Source organism: Gymnoscopelus braueri (assembly GCF_963280865.1).
Source record: "Gymnoscopelus braueri genome assembly, chromosome: 6".
Classification (NCBI taxonomy): Eukaryota; Metazoa; Chordata; class Actinopteri; order Myctophiformes; family Myctophidae; genus Gymnoscopelus; species Gymnoscopelus braueri.
The window spans coordinates 34,356,881-34,383,337 of NC_137607.1; the positions used below are offsets into that span (position 1 = coordinate 34,356,881).

At 40.5% G+C, this 26,457-nt stretch overlaps 2 protein-coding genes across 2 annotated transcripts in view; both read left to right on the plus strand.

Moving 5' to 3' along the window:
• Positions 1 to 26,457, plus strand: part of tprg1 (tumor protein p63 regulated 1) — a 701,399-nt gene that overhangs the window by 660,913 nt on the left and 14,029 nt on the right. The window lies entirely within an intron of this gene.
• The window catches only part of LOC308087417 (gamma-aminobutyric acid receptor subunit gamma-3-like), a gene marked incomplete at both ends in the record, with an annotated part of 163,634 nt that overhangs the window by 85,812 nt on the left and 51,365 nt on the right, over positions 1 to 26,457 (plus strand). Inside the window, one exon of the mRNA XM_080431235.1 lies at positions 15,906 to 16,126. Within this exon, the coding sequence (XP_080287361.1) occupies positions 15,906 to 16,126 (221 nt within the window). The remainder of the gene's footprint in view (positions 1 to 15,905; positions 16,127 to 26,457) is intronic.

The window sequence follows — 26,457 nt, forward strand, 5'->3', positions numbered from 1 at the left end:
TAGAAGAAAGAGAAGCAAATGTTTGGGATAAGATCACATTTATTGATATTGGAGGGCAAGTTGGGTTAATTATAATCATCTTATATATAATAATCCATTTCTAAACACCAAGGGCCATGTGGGCAAAATTGTCCAGGCCCATACAATCATATAACTCTACCATTTAAGTAAATGTATGATTCTGTCGATGGTATGATCATGTTATATCTGTGTATCTTGAAGGGCTTTAAGATACACGTGTAAACAGGGCTCAACATTTAAATGTTTGTTTCTGTGGATCGTATGTTAATCTGTATGTTAATTTATGCCTTGAAGGGTTCCATGTTGATGCATAACTCTGTATCTCATGCTCTGCTTCTGGGGGGGTTTGTGATCTCAGATTCTGTGTCATGCTTGCGCAGGTAATCTGTAGTATCACAGGAGCAGAGTCACACCACCAAACCGAATGCAATATCATTGCAATAAATGGTAAATGGTTAATCCTGAGCTGAAGTGTCTAACTGAACTGTAGTAAAGGCAGTATTTTGTGTTGCCTCATTATTCATGGAACTTCAATTATCTCATTAGGAGATAGTCAGATGTCTTTTTCTGACAGGCTATCATTTATGAATGATGCCAGAGAGCGTGAACCACTGGTGCAGAATTGATCACTTGAATATATTTGTATAAGTATATACTGTACCTGTAACACTCAATCCCTAAATGTTAAATTGAGGGTAGGCCTGTTCCCGACTAAGGATTTCTATAGTCGAATCTGATTGGCCAATAGTTGCCTATAGTCGACTAATGCAACACCCAAAAAAGTTATAATTTGACTAGGAGATTGTCAGTCGACTCAGACACCGCTCGATTGATTAGTAGACTATTCGAATAATCGAGGTCAGGCCTAATTGAGGCACATTGGTGCCGGCCTGTGTGAAAAGTCCTGGTGTGCCATTAGGTTTTGTGAGAACCACACATTTCAATATACACAACTATAACACAAATAAAAATTGAAATTGATTTACTATCAGTACTTTGTGCTCACTTATTTGTCAATACAGAGGCAAATTCTAAAATAGCGATCTACAAGCCCACAACACCTCAGGGCAGAAAATGGCTCAACTTATTTGAGCCATTTTCTTTAATTTGTGAAGGTATAGAGCACCGAAGTCCTGACGTCACTGCCAGTAGAGGGCGCTTTTCCGCAGGTTCGTGGCTTTACTTTTTGTGTTGATATCCTCATTGGGGAATCTTAGATCGCTTCATATAAGAACTGTGTTCCAAAAATAAACACACCACCCTGGCGATTTTACTCATATGGATATGAAGCATCGACTGAAGGTGTAAATGTACACATTTACCCAAAGAGTAACACAATATAAACACTAGAAACGAGTCAAACAAAGACTACATTTCCCATGAACGCGGCTGCTGTAGGGACAGTGATTTCAGACCCGGAAGTAGTAGTTCTTAAGACTTTTAAGGCAGAATTAATTCAATTTTCGCCAGAAACAGGCTGTATCATATATGAATGAATATCATAAACGATACAGAGCCACCCCCCTGACAAAAACGCCAGTGTGGTGTGTTTATGTTTGGAACATAGTTCTTATATGACGTGATCTAAGATTCCCAAATGGGGATTTCAACACAAAAAATAAAGCCACGAACCCGTGAAACAGCGCCCTCTAGTGGCAGTGACGTCCGACTAATAGGGTTTAAGTGCTTTAAACTTTTCATTTGGCATCAGTAAATACAAATAAACATTAAAAGCGAGTTATTAAAGGCTATTTTGCACAGATATGAATACAGGTTTGCCTTGAGATTTTGACTTGCCCTTTTGGTGTGTGCCTTGGACACAAAGTTTGAAAACCACTCCTATAAACGTAGTTCTTGGCTTTAAAGGTGAGCATTAAAGCAAAATGATACAGAGGCAACCTTGCAGAGAGGGCTGGTCCTCAGAGAGTGCTTCCAAAGTAACCCCGTTCCGTTGTGTCATTGGTTATGATTCATTTGGTTTCTAACGTTTATTGTGAAATTACCCACGCTCAGCGGTGGGAGAAGGAGCTCATTCAAACGCTGTGAGTTGGGAGTCACACCGTGTCTTTTTCAGTGAATCAATGTGAGCACGCACGGTTGTTAACCTTGCATGCTCCCAATTCCACTTTGAATGAAAAGTGGGACCTTTTATAACACCGGCCCATGTTGACAAACCGATATAGACACAGAGGAAAAACTCATGAAGAATACCATATTCACACGGCGGCCATATTGGAATTTAACATTGAAAGTGCCACCACCCGGTGTGGCTACTTTCATTGACTTCATAGAAACATGGCCGCCGTGTGAATATGGTCTATACACACAGTGCCAGCAGTCTATCACTGCATTGCCTTGAGCAGTAACCCACATAACTCACGCCACTGGGATGATGAAGCACATGTTTTCTGCACTCTCAAAATGACCTTGGGCTGCCTCCAATGAGGACACACGAAGATGCATCCCAAGGCAAGGGACACAAACACCTACTAGACCTCTGGACATCGCAGAACCAGTTGGCCCGGCCGTTTGCTGCAGGACCACACGGTGCCAGCGCCACGCTGAAAACCAGGGTGCTTTGTGACCCATTTCATGTGGTGCAGCGGCAGTAGTGACCACTCAGACTAGAGAATGAACTCTGCTGCTGCAACTGCCATATCACACTCTGTAGCATTTAGTGGATAAACGCAGAACGTGTTAGGAAGTTAAGTCTGCACGTCACGAATCTGAGCGGGGGCACTTTCTATCCCAATGTGATAAGGAAATGGGGGGCTCAGAAGGGTGATTAGAGGACAGAGCGAGCATAGGAACTTTTTTTCAGTGTAAACGCAGACCAAGCACTTTATTCTTGACTGGGAAACTGCCTGAGGGCTGAATGGGAGAGGTTTCGCCTAATGCTTATTGACTGCCAATCACGTAGATCTACGCGAACCGCTTTAAAGCCGCCACGTGCCAATCGCGTAGATCTACGTGAAGTGAATTTTTTTTTTCCAATTTCACCCAAAGACCAAGGAGATATGATTAGTTGAAGATCTAGACTCCTATCCACCTCCTTGTTAACTTAAAACTTAAAAATGCTGTATTTCGGCTCCTGAGTACTTTTTTTTTTCCAATGAAAAACTCTGGCAATGGCTAAAAAAATATGCAATAATTCTGGCAGTCAATGTGTTAATTTATGCTTCATCGTATAAGGGTGTCACGTGCCGGAAATAGCAGATCTGCAAGCTCACGCGTTGCAGAAGCGACGCATTGTGGCTTGCAGATCGGCCATATTTGCCGTGCGACAAGTATAAATCAGGTTCATGTCCTCAGGAATCCCTTTCTGAGTTCACAACATCACATACCTCGTAAAGTGGTGTGCCATGTTGTAAATTGTACACGACTACAGTATCTTCCCAAAGTCAAGCGACTTTGGGTACTTAAAAAAGCGCTTTATAAATCTGAGCTATTATTAATATTATTATATTTCGCTGTCTGCAGTTTCACCATAGCAAACAGAGGGATGGCAGATGGCTTCTTATAAAACGCTACTTTACAAAGTGTAGCTGGAACAGAGGGCATTGGGTTTAGACAAACCATTTCAGGAGGAACATGGTTTATTAGGTCATTATCTCCCAGGATAACAATATTGTCTTAAAATGAGAGTAGAGTAGTAACTCCCCCACATCATCTACTGTATGCACACTGTCGTTGGTACAGTAGTACCTACAGTACACTATGCATATCTAACAAAAGCCTAATAACAGCAGGGCCTCCCTGTCCAATCTTTAGATATCAATAATAATAATATCTCAAATTGATATAGCGCTTTTCTAAGTACCCAAAGACACTTTACATGGGGGGAGGAGAAAACAACAAAAGAAAATCAACTTTATTAGGAAAAACACTAAGAAAAGGCTAAGACTTTGGAAATAACCTATAAAAGAAAATCAATAAAAACTGTGGAATGGTGAGACGGGGTGTGCAGTTAGCTGGGGAAAGCCATGTTGAAGAGGTGGGTTTTGAGAGCAGTTTTGAAGGTTTGGAGGGTGGTGGCTTCTTTGAGAGTATTGGGGTAAGCTACTATATAATAAGTTACTAGATGAGCAGTTTGTAAGCGAAGCAATGCAGTGTTCATTGCGGTGAACACTTTACAACAACTTTTTACCTTACATCTACAATCCAACTTTCACACTCTTCACAAGTTTCACTTCTAGTATTTCCTTCTTTTGTAGACTGTTCCTGCTGCAATCGTTTATGCATGACCTCGTGCACATAGTGATACGAGCTGTGATTGCTCTAGCTAAACCTAATTAAACCACACCAACACACAACTCCATACCTACTGTAAACCTAACCATACAAACAGTGTGTAAACTAAACCATCTGCGAGCTATAACCATGTAATTGCCCCGACCAATCAATGTAGATCTTGGAGGGAGGATCATGACGCTATGTCACAGGGATTTTCCCCCAATCCAATCCTGGATGCTGAGTGCCAGGGAGGCATCGGGTTGTGTTTTTGTCATCTTTGGTATGACTTGGCCAGGGATTGAACCCTGACCTCCCAGTCTCAGGGCAGGCGCTCTAACCACAAGGCCACTGAGCTGGTCTAGTATATTTTATGACGAGCACAAAATAAGGATGTCAGGTTGAAAGTGCCTAATTTCTGCCACACTCCAAGTAACTACAAATGTAATTTGCATAAAGAGACATGAAGGTCAGCTCAGTCGTCTGACTGACACGCACGCACGCACGCATGCGCACGCACGCACACACAATCACAATTGTGGTACCTGTGCTTGGTCAAGCAGTGTAGTGCTATCATTGAGGTTCTAGAGGGGTTGTTATTTTGCAACTGTTCATTCTGTCTTGAGCGCTCTCTGAGCTCAGGCATCTCATTTGTATTCTGCTCATTTTATATGTCAGGAATTGCCGGTACGAAATTATTCCCGCTTACCAGAGTCAGCTGTAAACCACGTTCATATTCACAGTAGGCTAACTCTAAAGTCATTTTCCCACGCACGCACACACAATCACAATTGTGGTACCTGTGCTTGGTCAAGCAGTGTAGTGCTATCATTGAGGTTCTAGAGGGGTTGTTATTTTGCAACTGTTCATTCTGTCTTGAGCGCTCTCTGAGCTCAGGCATCTCATTTGTATTCTGCTCATTTTATATGTCAGGAATTGCCGGTACGAAATTATTCCCGCTTACCAGAGTCAGCTGTAAACCACGTTCATATTCACAGTAGGCTAACTCTAAAGTCATTTTCCCACTTATCCCGATGATTTAGGAGATTCAAATATTTCCGTTATGAAAGTTAATTCAATATAAACCAACTTAACATCTGAAAGGCTGGAGAGGTACATTTTATTAAATATTTTTTACAGCCTTTCCTCTCGGGATTCCCTTTAATGGCTCTCTACATTTACTCTATTGTGTAAAAAAAACTGCAGATAGACGTCCAGGTGGTGCATGGTAAAGGTTCCTGTGCACAGCACACCACTGCAGAGACTACACGATGCCTCCAGCTTGGCTCCAACTGGAACTCCAACGAACACAATTGGCCGTGTTCACGGGTGGGAATAAGCCAGGTGGGGTGGACGATCTCTGTCACTGCACTGGCGACTCACTGTCTGGTGTTTTATTAGGGCTGTGAATCGTCTGCTATCTCACAATTCGATTCCGATTCTTACTGTAGGTCACGATTCAGATTCTTTAAGATTTATTTAAAAAAAAGATTCTCGATTCAAAAACGTTTTTCCCGATTCAAAACGATTCTCGATTCAAAAATCGATTCAAAATTGATTTTCCCCCCGATTCAGCCCAGAACTTGCCACTTCTCAAAAATGTCATTATACAAAAATACTGAAAAAAAAATATATATATAATTTTTATTTTGTGTTTTGGAAATTGAGAATTGACTCTCCAACATGAATTCGTATTCAAATCGATTTTTCCCACACCCCTATGTCTTATGTGACACATGTCTTCATGTGAGGAGGAGAAAAGTGGTTGTCGCGTGCTTCAGTACTCCACCGCACTCCGGTCCAAGGGGGCGGGGGCTGGGGGGGGAGAGAGCCTGACATGGTGGAAAATAATGCTCAGCGCTGGCATTGCCTAGGGGGGGCGATAATTTACGATTCTGAGCGATTCTGAGCCTATCGGTACATAACTCGGACGGGGCTGAGTAGGCTCAAGCGAACTTGAGCATCGAGAGGCACCACCGAGCGAGCGAGTTGCCGTGCCGAAGGCTGCGGTCCAAAACTATACTTTATCGGCGAAAAAAAGTAGTCCGCGGTTGTTGGAAAAGTAATGTGCTAAGTGGGAGTCGAACCCAGGAGATGTGGGTTGAGAGTCCTGAAGCACGCGTGGTTGTCACACTCTCCCACTTGACCAATTGTAGACATTGTAAAAACTTGGAATTGCCATAACAATAAAATTGGGAGAATAAAATAAAATAGATATACAGTACAGTACAGCTTCATTGGCAATTATTTCCAACTCCTGTCTTAGAAGTAAATACTGTGTTTACTTATGAGTCAAAAGTTGAAGACACAACTTTAACTATTTAAGTCTTCAGATTCACCTTCACTGAGTGACTTTGCTGTATATTTGTCTCCGCCAGGCCGAAAGGCATGGCGAGAGAGTATGTTTTGCCCCCTGTCCGTCCGTGTGTCCGTCCGTCCGTCCGTCCGTCCTTCTGTCTGTTAACAGCTAATCTCCGCCACCGTTGGCCCAGTCGCTGTGAAACTGCACACACACACTCCCTGGATGCCACAGCAGAACCTCTGCCCCACATTTTTCACATCAGCCTGTCATAGCGCCTGTCATAGCAAAACACATTTTTGGATATTACTCCTACAGATTTTTACAGCACACAAATCAGTACACAGTATCTCTTTAGTCATGTGATCAACACGGATCTGTCCGATTTTCCATATTCCATCCTGATTGGCTAAGATTGGCTTCCAAAGTTTGCAGGATTGGTTTGTTTTGAACAAAATGCCTCAAATCATGAACGCAGCATGCGATTTCCGTGAAATTAAACACGTAGATTCCCACTTGGCCCAGGAAGAATTGCCACTTGAAAACGTTCACATCAGCCTCATGGTGGCGCTATAACAGGCCGATTCACGTTTTTACCTATAACTGCACCGATCTACGTGACACTTTGCACGCACACTCCCTAGAGGCCAAGGAAAAACCTTTGCCCTGCATTTTTCACATCTGCCTGTTAGAGCGCCACCAGGAGGCTGACTTTTGTAAAACAAATGTTTTCCTCTTACTCCTTCAGATTCTGTCCAAAAAACACGCAAATCGGTATACAGTGTCTCTATAGTCATGTGATCAAGATGTATTTGTCCGATATTTCATATTCCATCCTACTTGCCTAACATTGGCTTTCAAAGTTTGCAGAATAGGTCAGTTTCCTCAAATCATGAACGCAGTGTGCGATTTCCCAGAAATTTTGTACGCACATTCCCACTAGGCCGAGGAAGAAATGCCACCCTTTTCACATTGGCCTGTTATAGCGCCACCAGCAGGTCTAATTTAGCAAACCACATTTTTGGAACAAAATCATGAATGCAGTGTCCGATTGCTGTGAAAGGCCTAAGAAGAAATGGCACCCTTTTCACATTGGCCTATTAGCGCCACCAGGAGGCCATAATAACCCACCTGACCTGGCGGAGACTTGTGCTCCGAGGAGCACTTTTTCTAGTTAATGCTAATGTTCCCGTGTGCATTGAGCTTCTACTTCTATTCTTAGCCCCCGGCCAACATACTGTACGCCCCAGTCTGCTAATACTACATTCAACGTTTTGAGATGGAGATTATGTATCTATGCAGTTTTCTTGCACCTGTCAAATCTGCATGTCCCAAGGGGTGCAGTTAAGCTGTGTTTTCGCTTCTGATTAATCATAACGCATCCACTTTCCGTTTACATAAATACAGGAACATCACTGATTTGAAATGTACGCCAGTCTCAGCACCATCTCTGTACACGCCCCTCTGGATTTTAACAACTTTGAAGCTGGCATATTTTGGACATTGAAAGAAGTTCAAAAACGGTAAAGATAGCAGATCTACAAGCTCACAACACATTGTTATGTGTTATGAGCTTGTAGATCTGCAACACATCTAAAGTATAAAAGAGGACTTTTTAAAGGACTCCTTTAAATAGAGTGAAATGCTTGGTCTGTTTGCAACACTGTCTTATTACAGAAATAACAGAGCTGTACACTTGTGAGTGAAAAAAACCCAAACATGTTCAAAATGTTGCCAACATAGTGATATTCCTTTATAATAACTGTAGAGAAATAAAGATTGGTTTCTTATGTCACTTTTGACAACATTCTCTCTCAGGATCAAGTTGACCATGAGTCACCCGCTTGCCGCGACGGGACTCCCCTGTCGCGTCCCTTTTCAACATTCCCGGTAGTCCCGCCCACTGGAATACTGAAGTGCCTTTCTCACTCCCAACTCATAATAGGTTGTAAACATGTAAAACAAGGCAGACACGCCATCAGAAACTAACTTGAGCTTTGTGAGGCACCCCCAAGCGGGTATATTAGCTGAGTGAACTGGCCGTGCCAAGAGGTGCGATGTCCGCTTCTGCCATAACCATGCGTTTGGTGTTGTAAATCATCCGACCTCGTCAACATGTGATGCGACAGGAGAGCCTTGTCGCATCAACGTCTGACTCAGGGAAGTCAAAAGGGTGACGCATGGTGAGATTCTGCCCCAACTCGTCGTGAAAATGTGGTGTTTTATAAGATCTCCCTCTACACCAGTCATCACCAATTTACAATATTCTCATCTGCACCCCTCTATTTCCAGACACTATCACATAAGCCAAATATTAGTTATTTGATTAGATTTGCAGACATTTTCCTCCACCAGTCATTAAACCCCTGATAATGTCCTAGTTTGTCAAATCCCCTAGGCTGAACAATTGAAGGTCATAAGACCCCGGTGGTTCTCCTGATTATGGACTGCATTCTAATTGGCCAGCTATTGAAATGAAGGCCTGCTAAGGCAGTATCTAGGTAAAAGGTCAAACGAATTTCAGGAGATGGTGACAGTGTGATAAAGGGTGTGGGTGGCTGGAGGAATCCAGACTGTTCATCACAAAGCATCTCAGTGCTGCGGCTAAAAGTGTATTTAACCACTTTAAACCCTCTATTCTTAGTTAAACAAACCTGAAACTAACTGTGCTGTATACACCAAATCTCTGCCAAACATAGCCGATCTACAAGCTCACAACGCCAACGCGCTGTGAGCTTGTAGATCGCGTCACGATCTGAAAGACTTTATGAATAGTTTCCAATTCGTGCTGCATCCAGCTTTCCAAGTTTCCCTATTTGATAATCTGACATTATAAAGTGGCACTTCCTTGTGGGGAAACTCATGTAGACCTCATATCCAACAGACACCACATCACAGAAATATGTTCAATTATCATATTTGAGAGGGAGAGGGAGGGGAGGGAGGCACAGTTTGATGTTACTGCTTCTGACAGTGTAAGTATTATTATTGGGGCATGCCCCCTGGTGGAGTATGCTCTCTACACCTTTCTAGTTCTACTTGTGGCAGAAACTACTTATACATGAGGTAAATGACAGCATAAAGGGGATCTTACAAGCGTGATGTTACTTGTATCATATCTTAATACTTAACCATTCCACAACATTCACTATTGGAAGAGCTTATAATGCCGTTACCATTTTTCTTTACCATTGGCTGCATACTTGAACACAATTAAATTACGAGTCATGACTGATTTCCAGCTCTCTAACGGAATAATGGTTGCCTGATCACTTAGCCACTGCTCTGTACTGTCCAGCTGGCTTTGATTGCCTGAGATGTGGATACATCAAAAAAGGCAAACTAAACTGAGCTCCACATCAATGTCAAGTATATATTTATCCTGTAAGTCAGATCTCTCTAATGTATTTTCAGTGATTCATCTGGCATTTTTTGGTCTGCTTTTGTAGAGAGGAAAAAGAAAGACTGTAGGTGAGAAGTGATTAAGCGATGTTAATGTTTCCCATCCTGTGCTACCAGCAAGTCCAGACTTCACAGATGCAGTAAAACGTTTAACCCATTAAAGACCCTGAGGACTATTCTACAAATGCCTTTTAAATCAGTTGTTCTCAAACTTTTTTGTGTCAAGGACCCCCAAATGTGTGTGTGTGTGTGTGTGTATGTGTATATATATATATATATATATATATATATATATATATATATATATATATATATATATATATATATATATATATATGGCCGCCAACCCCCCATCTGAAAATGTTTTGTGCCAGGGGGACCCAGAAGAGAAGAATTCAGATGATTGAAAAATTAAAAAAATCCAATATTCAAAAAAGCTACGCGCTGTGAGCTTGTATATCTGCTATTTTTGAGAACCACTGTTCTAAACCAATGTTCTAAATCATAAGAGTTTTCTGAAAAACGTATGATGCTATATATATAGCTAGAACCTAAAATGACACTTGCTTTCCCGGCTTTAATGGGTTAAAGTGCTCACTGTTCAGTGGATCGCAGGTTGTGACCCAAGTCAATGGTTCCCTAATAATGTCATGTTTCATAACCTGCCTCAATGGCACCGTGGTCCCTGACTATTATCTGAGAAAATTGGTATTTTACTGTAGGGTGGCCCTAGTTTGTCATCATAGGCGAACATTCTGCGAAAACAGATGAACATTTTGTGAAAATAGCCGATCTTGTAACATGCTGTGAGCTTGTACATCCTTTTTCGGCGAAGAGGAAGAATTGGTGTTGAGGAAGAAGAATCTACAAAGTATTGTATAGGGTTTACTGTAAGTGGATATGCCTGATTTATACTGAATTATACCGAAAATAACCATTGCGTCGTGGAGTGTTATCTTGTAGATATGCAATTATTTAGTATACTTTATGCATTAATGGCACCTAGACTCAGTGGCCCTCATTTATCAACGGAGCGTATAAACCGGCTTATATTTTTCCATATATTCGGCCGTACACCAACGTCGAAGTCACATTTATCAAAGGATCCTATACAGCCGATCCTAGCGTATATCAGGTCGGAGCTTTGATAAATCTCACGTCTGAAAACGAGCGTCATTTAAATAACACGCCCTTAAATATTCTCAAAACGCACCGATTTTACGACATGAAGATTGAAGAACCAGAATACGACCAAAGACATCATCATGAAAAGCCAATAAGAAAGAGTTTCCCCCGTTCGCCTCGCCGCACACGCACACGCCCCTCTCTCTCTCTCACACACACACACACACACACACACGCGCCCGCCCAGCTGTGTTTTTCATGTAATCCGTACCGTAGCGGTACAATTTTTGTCACGTAGGCTTGTAGCCTACATGAATGACATATTATGATACCAATCACATCGCCATGAATGGAATACGTTTGTATATTAATTTATTTAACCCATACCGAGCAGTGCACAAGCAGTCATATAGGATATTCCCCGTGAGACTCGGACGGGCGGCAGTGATTCCGTCCCGCCACGTTGATAAGAGATTGGAGCGTCGGGTTTATAGCCTTAACCCAGCCAGGTTGTAGTCTTCATAACTCTCTATGACATAACTCCATAACATATGACAAGCTACTGTAAGTTTGTACACCTCACTGTCCATGAAAAGATCGTCGGGAGTCCCGAAAATGCGCTCGCAGAAGCGCTGTATATTTTGAAAATAGCAGATCTACAAGCTCACAACGCGTCGCGATGCGACCCGTTTTTGAGCTTGCAGATCTGCTATTTTAAAATAGCCAATGCAACTGAATGACTGTTAAAGCAGTTTGTTTATTTATAAAATGTTATATTTTCACAGGGAGTATTTATTAGTGTAGATATACATTTAGGAGTGGATTATGTGTCCAGATGCCTGTCAGACAGTCAGACAATGCTGCTCCGCAGGGCTAGAATGAACGTCAACAACTGGTCTCGACCAGACGTGAGATCTGAACGTACGGTAGGATGAAGCCCACGTCAGGATATATTGATAAATGCCGAAAGGTGCGGTGATCTCGCCGTACGCCCATTATTTGGGCTGCACCGCGTTGATAAATGAGGGCCATTGTCTACGACCCTTTCTTCACATTTATGGGTCTTCCCTAACACTCTGCGCTGAGTGTTAAGTCACTCAATTCATGTTACAGCAACTGAAAGCTGCATCTGACCTCTATCCCAGTCAGCGAGCTGAAGGGATTCCCCTCTGAGTTCTGAATGAAAGCTGCTCTGATAAAGCCTGTGTGGGTGTGTGCTGCAAGCGCATGCCAACACAGAATCTCCTCTGAGCCAATCGTGGCCAATCGGAATAGAATATGATAAATCTGACAGATATGTCTTGAACACATGACAACAGAGATAATGTATAAGAGTAGTTGCAAAAAATATGTGCAACAAAAATCTGCTTCATGGTAGCACTAACAGGCCGATTTGAAAAAGAACTATTGGGTGGAGATTTCCTGCCGGTTCTTATGCCATGTCGTTCAAATCCAATCATAGTCAATCGGAATGGAATGTGAAAAATCTGACAGAGATAATGTGTACCAATTTGGGTAAGGTTTTTGGACAAAATCGGTAGGAGTATTAGTAGCAAAAACTGTGTTTTTGCAAAGAAAATGGGAAATGGCGTAATATTGTGAGGTGGAAATGAGTTGCATAATGATCCAAGGAATCCAGGGGAAATCGACTTTTGATTGTATGACCTACGGTTCAAGAGTTATATGCCAAAAAGTGAATTGAACTGTTTTAGTGTAGGGTGGCATTTCTTCCTTGGCCAAGTGGGACTGTGCGTGCAAAGTTTCACGGCAATCGGACGCTGTGTTTATGATTTGTGGCATTTTGTTCAAAACGGGCCAATCTTACTATGGAAGCCAATCTGAGCCAATCTGGATGGAATATGAAAAATGAGACAGATGCATCTTGATTACTTGACTATAGGGATAATGTGTACCGATTTGCGTGAGGTTTGGACAACATCTGTTGGAGTAATGGACCACCTGGTGGCGCTATAACAGGTTGATGTTAAAAATCTGGGCCAGACCTCCTTCCTTGGCCTCCATACCAGGGAGTGTGCGTGTAAAGTTTCACGCCGATCGGTCCAGCGGTTGCAGAGATTAGCTGTTCACAGACGGACATGCACGCGCGCGTGTGTGTGTGTGTGTGTGATGGACAGGGGCCTATTGTGGATGTTTTGATTGATACAAATTAAACACATTAACACTTTATTTTATGTAACCACCTGATTCAAAGAGTTTGAAAAAATTGACGGTTACAAGCTATTTTCTTTTACATTTTTGAAAACTTCTGTGTAATGACATGCCCAAAAAGGCAAGCCAGGTTGAAAGTGGTAAAAGATCGGGACACATATGTAGGTTTCATATTTGCAGATCCTTACAAAAAAAAGTCAAATAATAATGGCCGATATCCCCTCTGAATTCTGAATGAAAGCTACCCTGAGAGAGCCCAGTTTTATGACACCCAATGGACTGAATGATGTCTGTGAAGACATGTGTAACTTAGATACATACTGTACCTCATATTGTCTGTAATTAATGTCATTAGTTAACCAAATCAGAGTTGGTCCTTGCATCTAGAACCATGTCATCATGCCATACAAGTGATTGGTCCGTGGCGATTTCACCTGTGGATTGACTCTGACCTTGTATAAATTGAGTTGAATCTATGTGATGTTGATGCTCTGATGAAGGCTCTTGGCTGAAACGCATAAGCATTAAGTTTATTGGTGTGTGCCAATAAAAGTGGAAATGTGAGTACTTTGTCCTACATTGACTTGACATTTGGGATGCGCTACCTTTTGTGGACTTTGATTCCTGTAAAATAATTGATAAATATATACTGGATTTTCGGTTTAGCTCTCCACTGAGAAATCCCACTGTTGAGGCGCAACTCTTTTTCGAACCCATGTTTTCTTTTTTGTGTGTGTCTGTTTGCACATCAACATGGAAAGGAAGCTCCTCTGAGAGATTCACAGACGGAGTACCTCAGTGAAGGCTCCCTGGACACTAGGCCTGCATATCAACAGCATTTTAGTGTACAGCACTATGTTTACAAATGACAAACATCCCTGGAAGTGACAAGACCACAAAGTAATTTTTACGAGAACAGCGAATGCGACACCCAGGGGGGTGTGGTTCACTTTGTACGTACAAGCCCCTGCAATCCCCTTCTGCTGTCTGCTGACGACAGTGGGGTTGTGCTGTCGTCTAGCATTATTTGCTACAGTGTTGCCAGATGGTAAATGTTGAATTATCGTACCGGAGGCTTAAAATTATCGTATTTGAAAGAAAAACTATCGTACACAGCTAAAAAAAGACAAATCACATGTGTAAATATGTAATTTCGCAAAATAAGTGTGTTTTTAGTGTAAGAAACAACCTTGTTTGAGACTTGTACGTGACAAAAACGCATCACATACTTGTATGCATTGTGGAAGCAGGCAACTTCCTGGACCTTACACAAATAAAAGCCTGAAACTGGACTGGAAAGTCGTGACCAGTGTTTTTAATGCCTCCAAGTACTGATCTAGGGTCAGATTTACAGATTTCCTGACTTATTTTGAAAAACCAAATCGGATCCCGAATAAGCAATTTAGTAAATTAACACTTTTTTTTGGTGATATGGCGAAATTATGATTTGGGTATTTTTGGAATTATTGATCGTACATCATACAGAGGGTAAAAATATTGTACAAATACGATAATTATCTGGCATCACTGATTTTCTAGCATGTTCTCCCCATGGCCCACAAGAAAATAGATTTTTTGATGTTCCTAAACTTTCATAAAAGCTCTCCGCTTGATACTTCATGCCATGGTGACTCGGGAAGAAAATCAATACGCTCTCTAATAGATGAATAGGTGGAGTTTTAGCTTGGGGAGAGTGTGACATGCTTCTGAGTCTGAATGGTTTGGTTGATTGTTTGTACTTTTGAAAATAAATAACTTTGGATTTTAATGACTCTTTATCTCTGAATGGCCCTTACAGGGATCGATATGCTGGGAGGGATTTAATTTTTTGGGGGTGGGGGTGTCATGCCTCTGCTTTTGATATTCCCCCTCTGTTCAATCATTCTTATGGCCGGTGGGGATATGTTTTATCCCTGCTTCTGGTCTGACTGAATTAGATACAGTACATGCATTTTCTTTTCGGAAATGTAGTCTGTCTGATATGTTTTACGATTTAATGAAATATGTATGTTAACCACATTTTTTTTCTTTTTTTAATAGCTCTACAATTAAGCTCACAACACCTCACAATGTTATGCGTATGAGTTTGTAGATCAGCAATTTTCTCTATTTGTTTTACAAATAAATACTATTAAAGGACGACATCACCTATTTTCAACCTATAATTGGTCCTCACTAATGCTCATGATAAAATGGTACTATTGTTTTCTACTCGGTATGTGTCTCATAGGAGGGATATGGACACTTCAGAAACCCGCCTACCAGTGACATAATCATTAGGCAGGTTTCTTTTTTTTAAACAAGATTTTATTTTTATTTTTTATTATTATTAATGCAAGAACAATGGCTTCCATTATAGCATGCTAACTTTCCAGGAATAGAAAACCTAAAGTTTCTATCAGCTTGTATTCCCCATCGATAATGTCACTGTTAGGCGGGTTTCCCTAGCCCTCCTCTGAGAGTGAGTAGACAAAAATAGTACCATTTTATAGTGAGGACCAATTATATGAAGATCGGTTGAAAATGGGTGAAGTCGTCCTTTAAGTAGTTAAGAACCCCCCCACCCTCTGTTTTGTTTTTATTTTCAACAAATTGAACCCTGAGCCCTTACACCCCACAACCACTTATTGTTGCTTGTCATTTTGACGGTCTCTTGTAGGAATACCAGATTGACATCATCTTTGCTCAGACGTGGACAGACAGCCGGCTCAGATACAACAGCACAATAAAAATACTGACTCTGAACAGCAACATGGTGGGACTCATTTGGCTACCTGACACCATCTTCAGAAACTCCAAGACCGCTGATTCCCATTGGATTACCACACCCAATCAGCTGCTCAGAATATGGAATGACGGCAAGATACTTTATACACTAAGGTACGTAACGGTACCCCTCCTTTTCCCCCTCTACACCTAATTTGTTTGCAGAAAATAGCTGGTCGACAAGCTCACACATTTCACGCTATTATCACTGAATGTTAGCCTGTTATGACTCTGTTTCTCAGCATCGGATCCAGGGATCATCAGGGGTCCAAATGGACACTTATGGATCTGTATCACAGAGTGTACAAAATGTAACCATTTGGACACTATCAGAGTTAAATAAAACACAGAGGATTTTACAGTGTAAACCCAGAGATACAATATGTTATCAAATGGGGGCCTGTGACAACAAGGTTGATAATCACTTTATTATGAAATGCCCAGAATAGGGAGTGTGGGATTCACAAAGGTTAAAGTGATGTTCAACTTTGCTATAACCTTGGGTTACATAACTACCCATTTGAATTTGTAATCCATCCTATATTCAAATTGCCTAGAGGGTGGGTGGACAGTGGACGGCGGTCACAAACGCGGACCTGCGAGGCGCACTTTTGCTCCGATCCGCACCAAACTTGGCACCAACACTGGTCTGCCATCAGAATAGCCACACCAGGGGCCACAGGCGCACCAATGCTCTGTGTTTGTTCCTATTGGCTGCAGGGTTTAAACAGCCATAACTCCAGTTCCCAGCATGCTACAGGCTCTAAACTTGTTGGGTGGTCTTACGGGACAAGGAATCCAGCGAAGGACCGTAAGTCGATCCGATCACCGGAAGTGGGTGAAATTGCAATGTGTCAGCCACTCTGATCATTTCTTTGCCCCTACCTCCGGAAACAAACCCTATACGCCCATATATAGGCATGTCACTATGACTCAGAGATAACCATAAACAAACCCAGGTTGTCCAGAGCCACAGATCCGACCACTATGCCCATGAATGGTCATGTGCATATGGGACCAAACTCATCTCTTGCTGTTCCATTAGTGAAGAACCTGAAGTAGTGAGTCAGAAAGTAGGTCTCAAAACCACACACAAACAAAGTGGGTTCTGTCAATATATAAAAAACGAGTCCTGGGACTTATTTCTGGCCTATTTCTTCCACTGGAGGCAATGGCAGCAGTCGTATTACACTGACATTGGTGATCTATTGATTCATGTTGCGGTTGAACTTCCATCAAGGGTAATGACACAGCCATGCACTTTCAAAACGTATATATATATATATATATATATATATATATATTGGCAGAATCTACTGTTAGTATATTTTGATATGAATACTTTTATACTTTGACTTAAGAAAGATTTTGAGTGCAGAACTTCTAATACACTGTGGTATTGCCATTTTACTTAAGTCCAAACTTCTTCCACCACTGCTATTAATATATCTGAAAAACAGTGTTGAAAAATAACAACAGTACTTTATGTTTTATTTGTGTTTAGTGAATAATGACAGCCTTGACCTTACCATTGACCTTATTATTGTGTAAGGCTGAGTAGTAACATCAAGTTGATTAAAGTGTGACTCTTGTGTGATAAATACGCTTAAATTCAGACGTTTATATTGAAGCAGACTCAGTCCTTACGATTAAATGTTGCACCATAGGTATGAGTGTACATTTGAGGGATGGGCAATGGTGGCAGTTTGGAGGTAAAGCAAGAGTCTGTCTGTCTGTGTGGGTCTGTGTGTGTGTGTCCCAAATGTTAAAGCAGCTCTAAATTTGTATGAGCACTTAGCATCCCTTTCAACATCAGGCTCTCGTCGCTTTCTCCCTTGGGGCTCAAAGACAATCATCTGTTGCATCATTTTATACTGTAGCAATCAGTGGGTGAATGTAATGAAGTACATTTACTCAAGTAGAACTTTACTGGAGTATTTAACATTTTTGATATTTAACACTTCTACTCCACTACATTTCAGAGGCAAATATTGCACTTTTTACTCCACTAGGCCTACAATTATTTGACAGCCTTAGTTACCAGTTACTTTGCAGATTTAGATTATTAATACAAAACGTGCATTAAGCGCTATTTTATACTGCAGCTTTTTGAAAATAGCTGATATAGCTTGTAGATCAACTATTTAGAATTTTTAAACATTTTAGTACTTCAAGTATATTATGATGCCAATACTTTTGTACATCTCACATTTGAACAATTAAAGGGAGCCTCCGCACACTCGAAACTGTGCAATTTTTTTTATGCATCTATGACAGTATATAAAAGTTCATGCTATCATCACTTGATTGATGAATGTGTCACACCTGTGCCAAAACGTTTCAGTGACAAAACTCATGGGAGTTGTTGTCCTACAATTAAGTATACTACAAAAACCAAAGGAAACAAGTGTCCACTGAGACAGGAAACACAAACAAAGTGAATATATACAAACGGAAAACAATAGACAAAATGCAATACAATGCAGACATCAGGCAGTAGCCATCATAAAGCAAAGAGCAAATGTAATCTACAGTATTGTGATTTATTTATAGTACAACACTCATATCAAGGTTGTAGACGTTGGGTATGGATCCAGTACACATTGTGACACATTCATCAATCAAGTGATGACACCCTGAACCTTTTAAATACTGTCATATTCACTGATTACTTTATGACTGAAGAAGGTCTATGACCGAAAGCTTGCTATATATATTAAAAAATAACATCTGAGTACTTCTTCCTCCACTGGTGGTAGGAACTAATGATCACTCCAATGCTTGTGCCTACCTGCTATACAGGTCATTCATTCGCTACCTGTCGTGATCATATCTTGGATATGACAGCCTTTGTAGGTAAAGGTTATGCTGTGTTCATACTAGCGGCATTTTTCCCCGTGATCCCATGACTGTAGACTTACTGCCGTAAGAATTGAAGTTGTGTCCGTGATGTGTTGGTTATTGTTGTTCCTTGAACAGATTACATCGCGGACATTGAGTGACCGTGGCTGAAAGTATGTTTGCACAACGGAGAAAAAGCTGCGATTGCTTTCGAAGTTATGTGCTGTCCGTGTCGCCGACGCTGAGTGACGGTGGTCAGTATGTTGGACGCAGCTACTGTACTGTAGGTTATTGAGATTGGAGGATATAAGTGCTGAAGAGCTGGACAACACTCTGAGAGAGGATTTTACGGCAACTCATTCAAAGGTGGCTGAGTCATAGAACAGAAATTAATTTGGATGGGCAGTGTAAATAACTTGCACTGAGAAGATAATACAAACTGCGTTATACTCCCGACCTGTAGGAAGCAGCAATGTGCCGTAAGGCATTCAGTGTGGTGGAAACTACATGAAGAAGAAGTGTGCAAAAATGTGATGCAATACTGAGCTTTCATACAAATTGTACAATGTGTATGCACATTGAAAGTGTTGAAAGGCCATAGTACTGTGCAATATTTGTACCAACTGTGGACCCGGTTGGATTACTGGTGTGCTGTGAGACCCGGCCCAAAGCCCCTCTCCACTCCATGGCCATGGGCCAAGGGCCATGGGTTTAGAAGGATGTGAAATGCTAGTTTGCCTGGACTACTGTATCTGGTAATAACGGCCTGTAGTTCTGTTATATTGGTTCAAAAATGGCAATGATATTTTATCTGAATTCCTCATCTCAAAATATATTTGGAAGTCTGCCTGAAAAAAAAAAAACATTTGTACAAGGTGACTTTCCACGCTGCTTCGAACAGTCAGTCGAGTATGCGGACATTATGCAAGAGCCAATTACAAACAAAACCTATGAGATTCACCTCACCACAATATTCATGGCATTCATGGATTTGATGTGCAATATCTGTTGGTGCCGCGAGAGAAAGACAATGAAATGTCACTTTGCATTAATTGTGCCTCGATTTCGGCCAAAGTAAACAGAGATGACATTTTGTGGTATCTGTGCTCTACTGGCTACAGAGTGACTGCTGCGATGAGGTTGAAAGGTCGCACTGCATTTTCAAGACTGTTCCGCCGATGCATGATTATTATCTGTGTCATCACTTATTTTACCACACTGCTAATGTTGCTTTACAGCTGTTAACAAATTCCTTCAAATGTCCAGGTTTTTGCGCGTATCACTGTCATATACCATTAAAGCATACGTATTTACAATGCACGTTCAATGTTTTGTTTGGAAACACACACTGGAACGTGTATTATTCATTATACTCTGCCCTGCGCTCCCTCGCTCAAAGCAGAGCTCGCTGCACTGAGCCTTAACGAATGTATGCAAATAAAGTTCCAACAATGAAATGCAGAAAAAGTACCAGTGTTTTCATCTTAGTGACCAATGAGAAGCAGAGTGTATTGTCTGCAAAACTGGCACTTATGTGTCCGTCGCAAATAAATGTTCTTTAGACCTGCAAGCCCATATCAACATTGCAAAGCACAAGACAACTGTGCGAGGTGAGAGCTCTTATGCTAAGTAAATTGACTGAATATTTGGACAACCTAGGAGAGCAGAAGATATGGTGGTTTGAAGAATGGGCTACCTCTCTTTTTCTAAGATAAGCGTAAGACTTGAGAGATATTTTGTATTGTTACAAAGCAAAAAATTCATACAGAAGTCAAGAGGCATACTTTAAATCAGTGGTTCTCACACTTTATTTCAAGGACCCCATAAGGGTCAAAAACAGAAGTATTTGTTTGCATTTGCTTTTTTTCCCCCCATATATTTTCATAAGCTTTCTTTCCCCCCCATATATTTTCATAATAAAAAAGTGCCATATATCGTATCGTATCGATGTCGTGAGCCCAGTATCGCATCGTATCATGAAATTAGTATCGGCACACCCCTACTGCATCCCACTTTTGAGAACCACTGCTTTAAATGAATACATAACTAATATTGAGCATATTTGAGTAAATGTAGGAGTATGTGACAGATTTCTTTGTTATATAGAGGTTATTTTGATATCTGAATTTTCTGTTCAAACAGTGGAGAAATGTGTATATATATATATATATAGATATAGATGGATGGATAGGCCGGGTAGAGTGTGCTTTTTGGGGGCATTCAGAATATGGTCATCCTACTCATGGTGGCGCTATAACAGGCCGCTTGACATTGCGGCCTATAACTATTGTAGGTCTTACAATTAAATATTTGTTCCCCTGGATTCCTTGGATCACGAAGCAACTCCCCATATAGGCCACATCCATTCTGTTTTTTTCAAAACACAACAAATTAGGCACAAATGGTCTCGTGACAATGACCATCAAACAGGGTTTTGATACTTCATACTGTATACTGTTTGCCTGTAATTGCCTTTACAAATAGAAAAAAAAAAAAAAACCTGTAATCGACTTTGATTGATTGATTGAATACTTTATTAGACAGAAATAAAACAGCACAAGGTACTCTCAGACATTTGAGCTAAAAGGATAACACAAAAGAGTCCTGGGGACTTGTTTCCATTGTGGTCCTATGTATTCAATTCATCAACATAGTATCAAACTAGAAAAAGTGCTCCTCGGAGCACAGGTCTCCGCCAGGTCAGGTAGGTTATTGTGGCCTCCTGGTGGTGCTATAACAGGCCAATGTGAAAAGGGTGCTATTTCTTCTTAGGCTTTTCACACGGCAATGGGACACTGCATTCATGATTTGAGGCATTTTGTTCCAAAAATGTGTTTGCTAAATTAGACCTGCTGGTGGTGCTATAACAGGCCAATGTGAAAAGGGTGGCATTTCTTCCTCTGCCTGGTAGGAATGTGTGTGCAAAATTTCGCGGAAATCACACGCTGCCTGTGTTCATAATTTGAGGCATTTTGTTCAAAACGGACCTATCCTGCAAACTGTGGAAGCCAATGTTAGTCAAAAGAAGGATGGAATATGGAAAATCCGACAGATTTGTGTTGATCACATGACTATAGAGATACCGATTTGTGTTATGTTTGGACAAAATCTGTAGGAGTAATAGCAAAAAAATGTTTTGCAAAAGTTGGCCTCCTGGTGGCGTATGGAGTTACATTTGTGTCTTTATTAACCAAACAAAAGAAAAACATTTGAGAGAGAAAAAATATAAACAGAGCAAAGAATAGTTTTGAATGAAAACAAATTAAAACAGCAAGCAAAAAATAATAATTTGTAAGCAAAGGAAATTATATAAACAGAACAAAAAACTATTTTTAATTAAAACAAATAAAAAACGCAATCAAAAAAATATATTTGCAAGCAAAAAAATATAAGATTTGAAAGAAAATAAAAAATTATTGAGAACAAAACTTTTAAAATTCAAGAGTAAAAAAATAAGGAAAAACGGTTTAAACTACATAAAACAAAATGTTTGGGTAATAAAATGTGTTGTGCTAAATAAAATGTTTTTAATGTTTTTTTTCCTCATTTGCGAATGAAAGTAGTTTTTTCTGATTGCAAAATGCCTTCTCTCTCAAAACCTATGTCTTTGGTCTCGATTTTTTTTTCTCTCTCTCTTGGATTTGTTTGTGTGAGGGGTTAAAGTTCAGAAGGCGGGTCCTACGCTGATAGATGTAAGACACCTCTCCATTGGTCACTTGGAGTCTGAGTGACAGCTCCCCCTTCCTTATGTAGCTTGTTGAATGCAGGGATGGAGGTGTGTTACGGCCAGCATGGTTTATTGATTGATTGAATTATTAGCAGTTTGCAAAAAAAAACAAAAAAAACATGAAAGTATAATGCAAGGTCAGCTAAGAGTATTTAAAACCCAAGAAAGATGACTTGTTTCCATTGGGGTCCTTTGTACTCAATTCATAGAGACATTTAATGACAGACAGATATACACTACTATGCAAAACATCATAAAAACAAAAACAAAAAAAATATGTACAATAAACAGTTTGAGTAAACAGATTGATGGAATACTTTATTAACAGTAGGATACAGAGGTACAATTGTACAATGATTGTTATAAGGATAACACAAAAAGGCTTGTTTCCATTGTGGTCCTCTGGGACTGAGGTCAGAGCTCCATTGCAGCTCTGGATGCTACACTATTCGTTACAATATTGAGCATTTTAGGCTATTAGCAATTCAGATGATTCCCTAATGTTAGGTTTCTGTTCTACTTACAGTTTGTGATCTGTATTTAAAATTGTTGTATTGTTGTTACTGTTATAGTAGGCCAGTGGTTCCCAAACTTGGGATCGGGACCCTCAGAGGGGGTCCCCAGATTAGCTTAATGGGCAACATTGTTTTCTCTCTCAACAGTAAACAAACCAACCTATACAGTATAAGTGTATACAGGGTAACACATTTCTAAAGTGACAATTTAATGACTTAAGACCTTTTTAAGGCATTGTGCGCTTGTAGTTCGGCTATTTTCACAATATTTATCTGTGGAACCGAGTCAAACTAAATTTAATGCCTGGGTCAGGGTGGGTGGTCCCCAGTTCAAGTATGATTATTTTGGGGGGTCCCCAGTTCAAATATGATTATTTTAGGGATTCACAGCCTGAAACATTGGGAACCCTTTGAAATTATAAAATAAAGCTACATTATTTTATGTTATATTCGTTATTCTAATTAAGGCAAGGCTGAAGTGACTGGCCTATTGGCCAGGCCCATTCCAGATAGACTGCTTTGGAAACATTTCGTCTGATAGTGTGCTTCAGGCTGTGAATCCCTAAAATAATCATATTTGAACTGGCCTACTATAACAGTAACAACAATACAACAATTTTAAATACAGATCACAAACTGTAAGTAGAACAGAAACCTAACATTAGGGAATCATCTGAATTGCTAATAGCCTAAAATGCTCAATATTGTAACGAATAGTGTAGCATCCAGAGCTGCAATGGAGCTCTGACCTCAGTCCCAGAGGACCACAATGGAAACGAGCCTTTTTGTGTTATCCTTATAACAATCATTGTACAATTGTACCTCTGTATCCTACTGTTAATAAAGTATTCCATCAATCTGTTTACTCAAACTGTTTACTGTACATATTTTTTTTGTTTTTGTTTTTTATGATGTTTTGCATAGTAGTGTACATCTGTCTGTCATTAAATGTCTCTATGAATTGAGTACAAAGGACCCCAATGGAAACAAGTCATCTTTCTTGGGTTTTAAATACTCTTAGCTGACCTTGCATTATACTTTCATGTTTTTTTGTTTTTTTTGCAAACTGCTTATAATTCAATCAATCAAAAAACCATGCTGGCCGTAACACACCTCCATCCCTGCATTCAACAAGCTACATAAGGAAGGGGGAGCTGTCACTCAGATTCCAAGTGACCAATGGAGAGGTGTCTTACATCTATCAGCGTAGGACCCGCCTTCTGAACTTTAACCCCTCACACAAACAAATCCAAGAGAGAAAAAAAAAATTTGAGAGAGAAGGCATTTTGCAGATCAGAAAAAACAACTTTCATTCGCAAATGAGGAAAAAAAACATTAAAAACATTTTATTTAGCACAACACATTTTATTACCCAAACATTTTACTAAGTATTTTGTTTTATGTAGTTTAAACCGTTTTTCCTTATTTTTTTACTCTTGAATTTTAAAAGTTTTGTTCTCAATTATTTTTTATTTTCTTTCAAATCTTATATTTTTTTGCTTGCAAATATATTTTTTTGATTGCGTTTTTAATTTGTTTTAATTAAAAATAGTTTTTTGTTCTGTTTATATAATTTCCTTTGCTTACAAATTATTATTTTTTGCTTGCTGTTTTAATTTGTTTTCATTCAAAACTATTCTTTGCTCTGTTTATATTTTTTCTCTCTCAAATGTTTTTCTTTTGTTTGGTTAATAAAGACACAAATGTAACTCCATAGTGGCGCTATAATCTGGCCAATCTGAAAAATATGGTTCAGAGGTTCGGCTTTGGCATCCAGAGAGTGTGTGCGAAGTTTCACAGCGACCTGGCCAACAGTGCGGGAGATTAGCTGTTCACAGACGGACGGACGGTCACACGGACGGACGGACAGGGTGCAAATCATAGTCTCGGCCATGCCTTTCGGCCTGGCAGAGACAATAACAAAAAAAAACAAAAAAATAAATAAAATTAAGGCAGTGAATGCCATCACCTTTCTATGGGAGAAGTGAGTTTACCTCCCCTTTTGGTCTCCTAACATGCAATCGTACCAAAATTGGAATTGCATTTTGAGGGGCCTCTATAGAGCGCACCTCCAACGCTGTTTTCACTTTTGCCCATAGGGGAACTCAAACGGTTGCACCGTCTATTGTACAAACTGTATTTCCCCCCGCACCTTCTTGTGTCAGGACTGCTGCGCTTCACGACTGAGACAGCCCTGGGTAGGCAGCCAAGCCTGGGGGAGATCTACACTCCTGACCAAGGGCACTTTTCTGGCATTCATTAAAATAAGTTCCGGATTGTAGCTTTAAATAAGGCCAATTGCTTAGCATCAGTCAAGTGTTAACGAGGGAGGCATTCAACATGTCACATGCTCAATTTGTAGCATGTTATCCAAGACCTCCTGCAGGCCAGTTAGATGTTACCATGGGAGCCACCCTGGTGGTGGTAGAATGAATGCAATTAGGTCTGACTCTGAGCCGTCTCATTATGCAGGGTTAGATATACTGTAGATATAGATATAACTTTGTCATCAGGTGGCCGGAACCCACGGCGTAACTCACGAGCGCCGGTGCTCCTCCAAAATGATTTCCCTCAGAATAATTTGTTGTAATTTGTTTAGTTTGGTATAATCGTTTTGTTTCTTTTGGTATAATGATCGTTTGGTATATCCATCTTTTCTAACTCGTAGCGCGACTACGCTGACTAGCGAGACCAAACTAATTAATTCACATGTCGGGGAACAAAAACAATGAACCCACTACCAGAACCCACAACCGGAACCACATTATTTGTTTTCTTTAGTAGGCGTGGCCTAGACCGGATCAGACCGGAAAATGTATTGTGTCAATAATTTCTCTTCCCCCCAAAACAAGCTTTACAGTACATTTTTCTTTGCTCTATCTTTGCCCTAATTTAGTATTCCATGTCCCATGAATTATGCATACATTTGATCCTCCAGAATGTGGGAAATTACAAGTATCCACGTAGAATCCATACCAAATGCACCACAACAAAAACAACAAGCCTGTCATTTGAATCAACGTAACTCATTGAATAAGGCTCTGATTGGTGTTCGGTGTGTGATGTAACCCCTCGTCTGAGTTACTGCGTGAACCAGAGAGTTTTCAGAGTGTGATACTTGTTTGCCTAAAGAGCAGATTTTAGCTCTAAAACTTTATCATGAATGTTCTGCAGATATGCAGAGGATAGGACAATACCAGGATTTTCACAGATAAGCTTCAGAAAGACATTTGGGATGCAGTGGCCTAAAGCTGGCTCCAGACCAGACCGATTTTGGGCCGACTTGGCGTCGGGAAGCGTCGTATATAGTCGTCCAGTCGGTTAGGGGTCCGTCGGGGGGTCCGTCGGGACCTTTTCGGCCG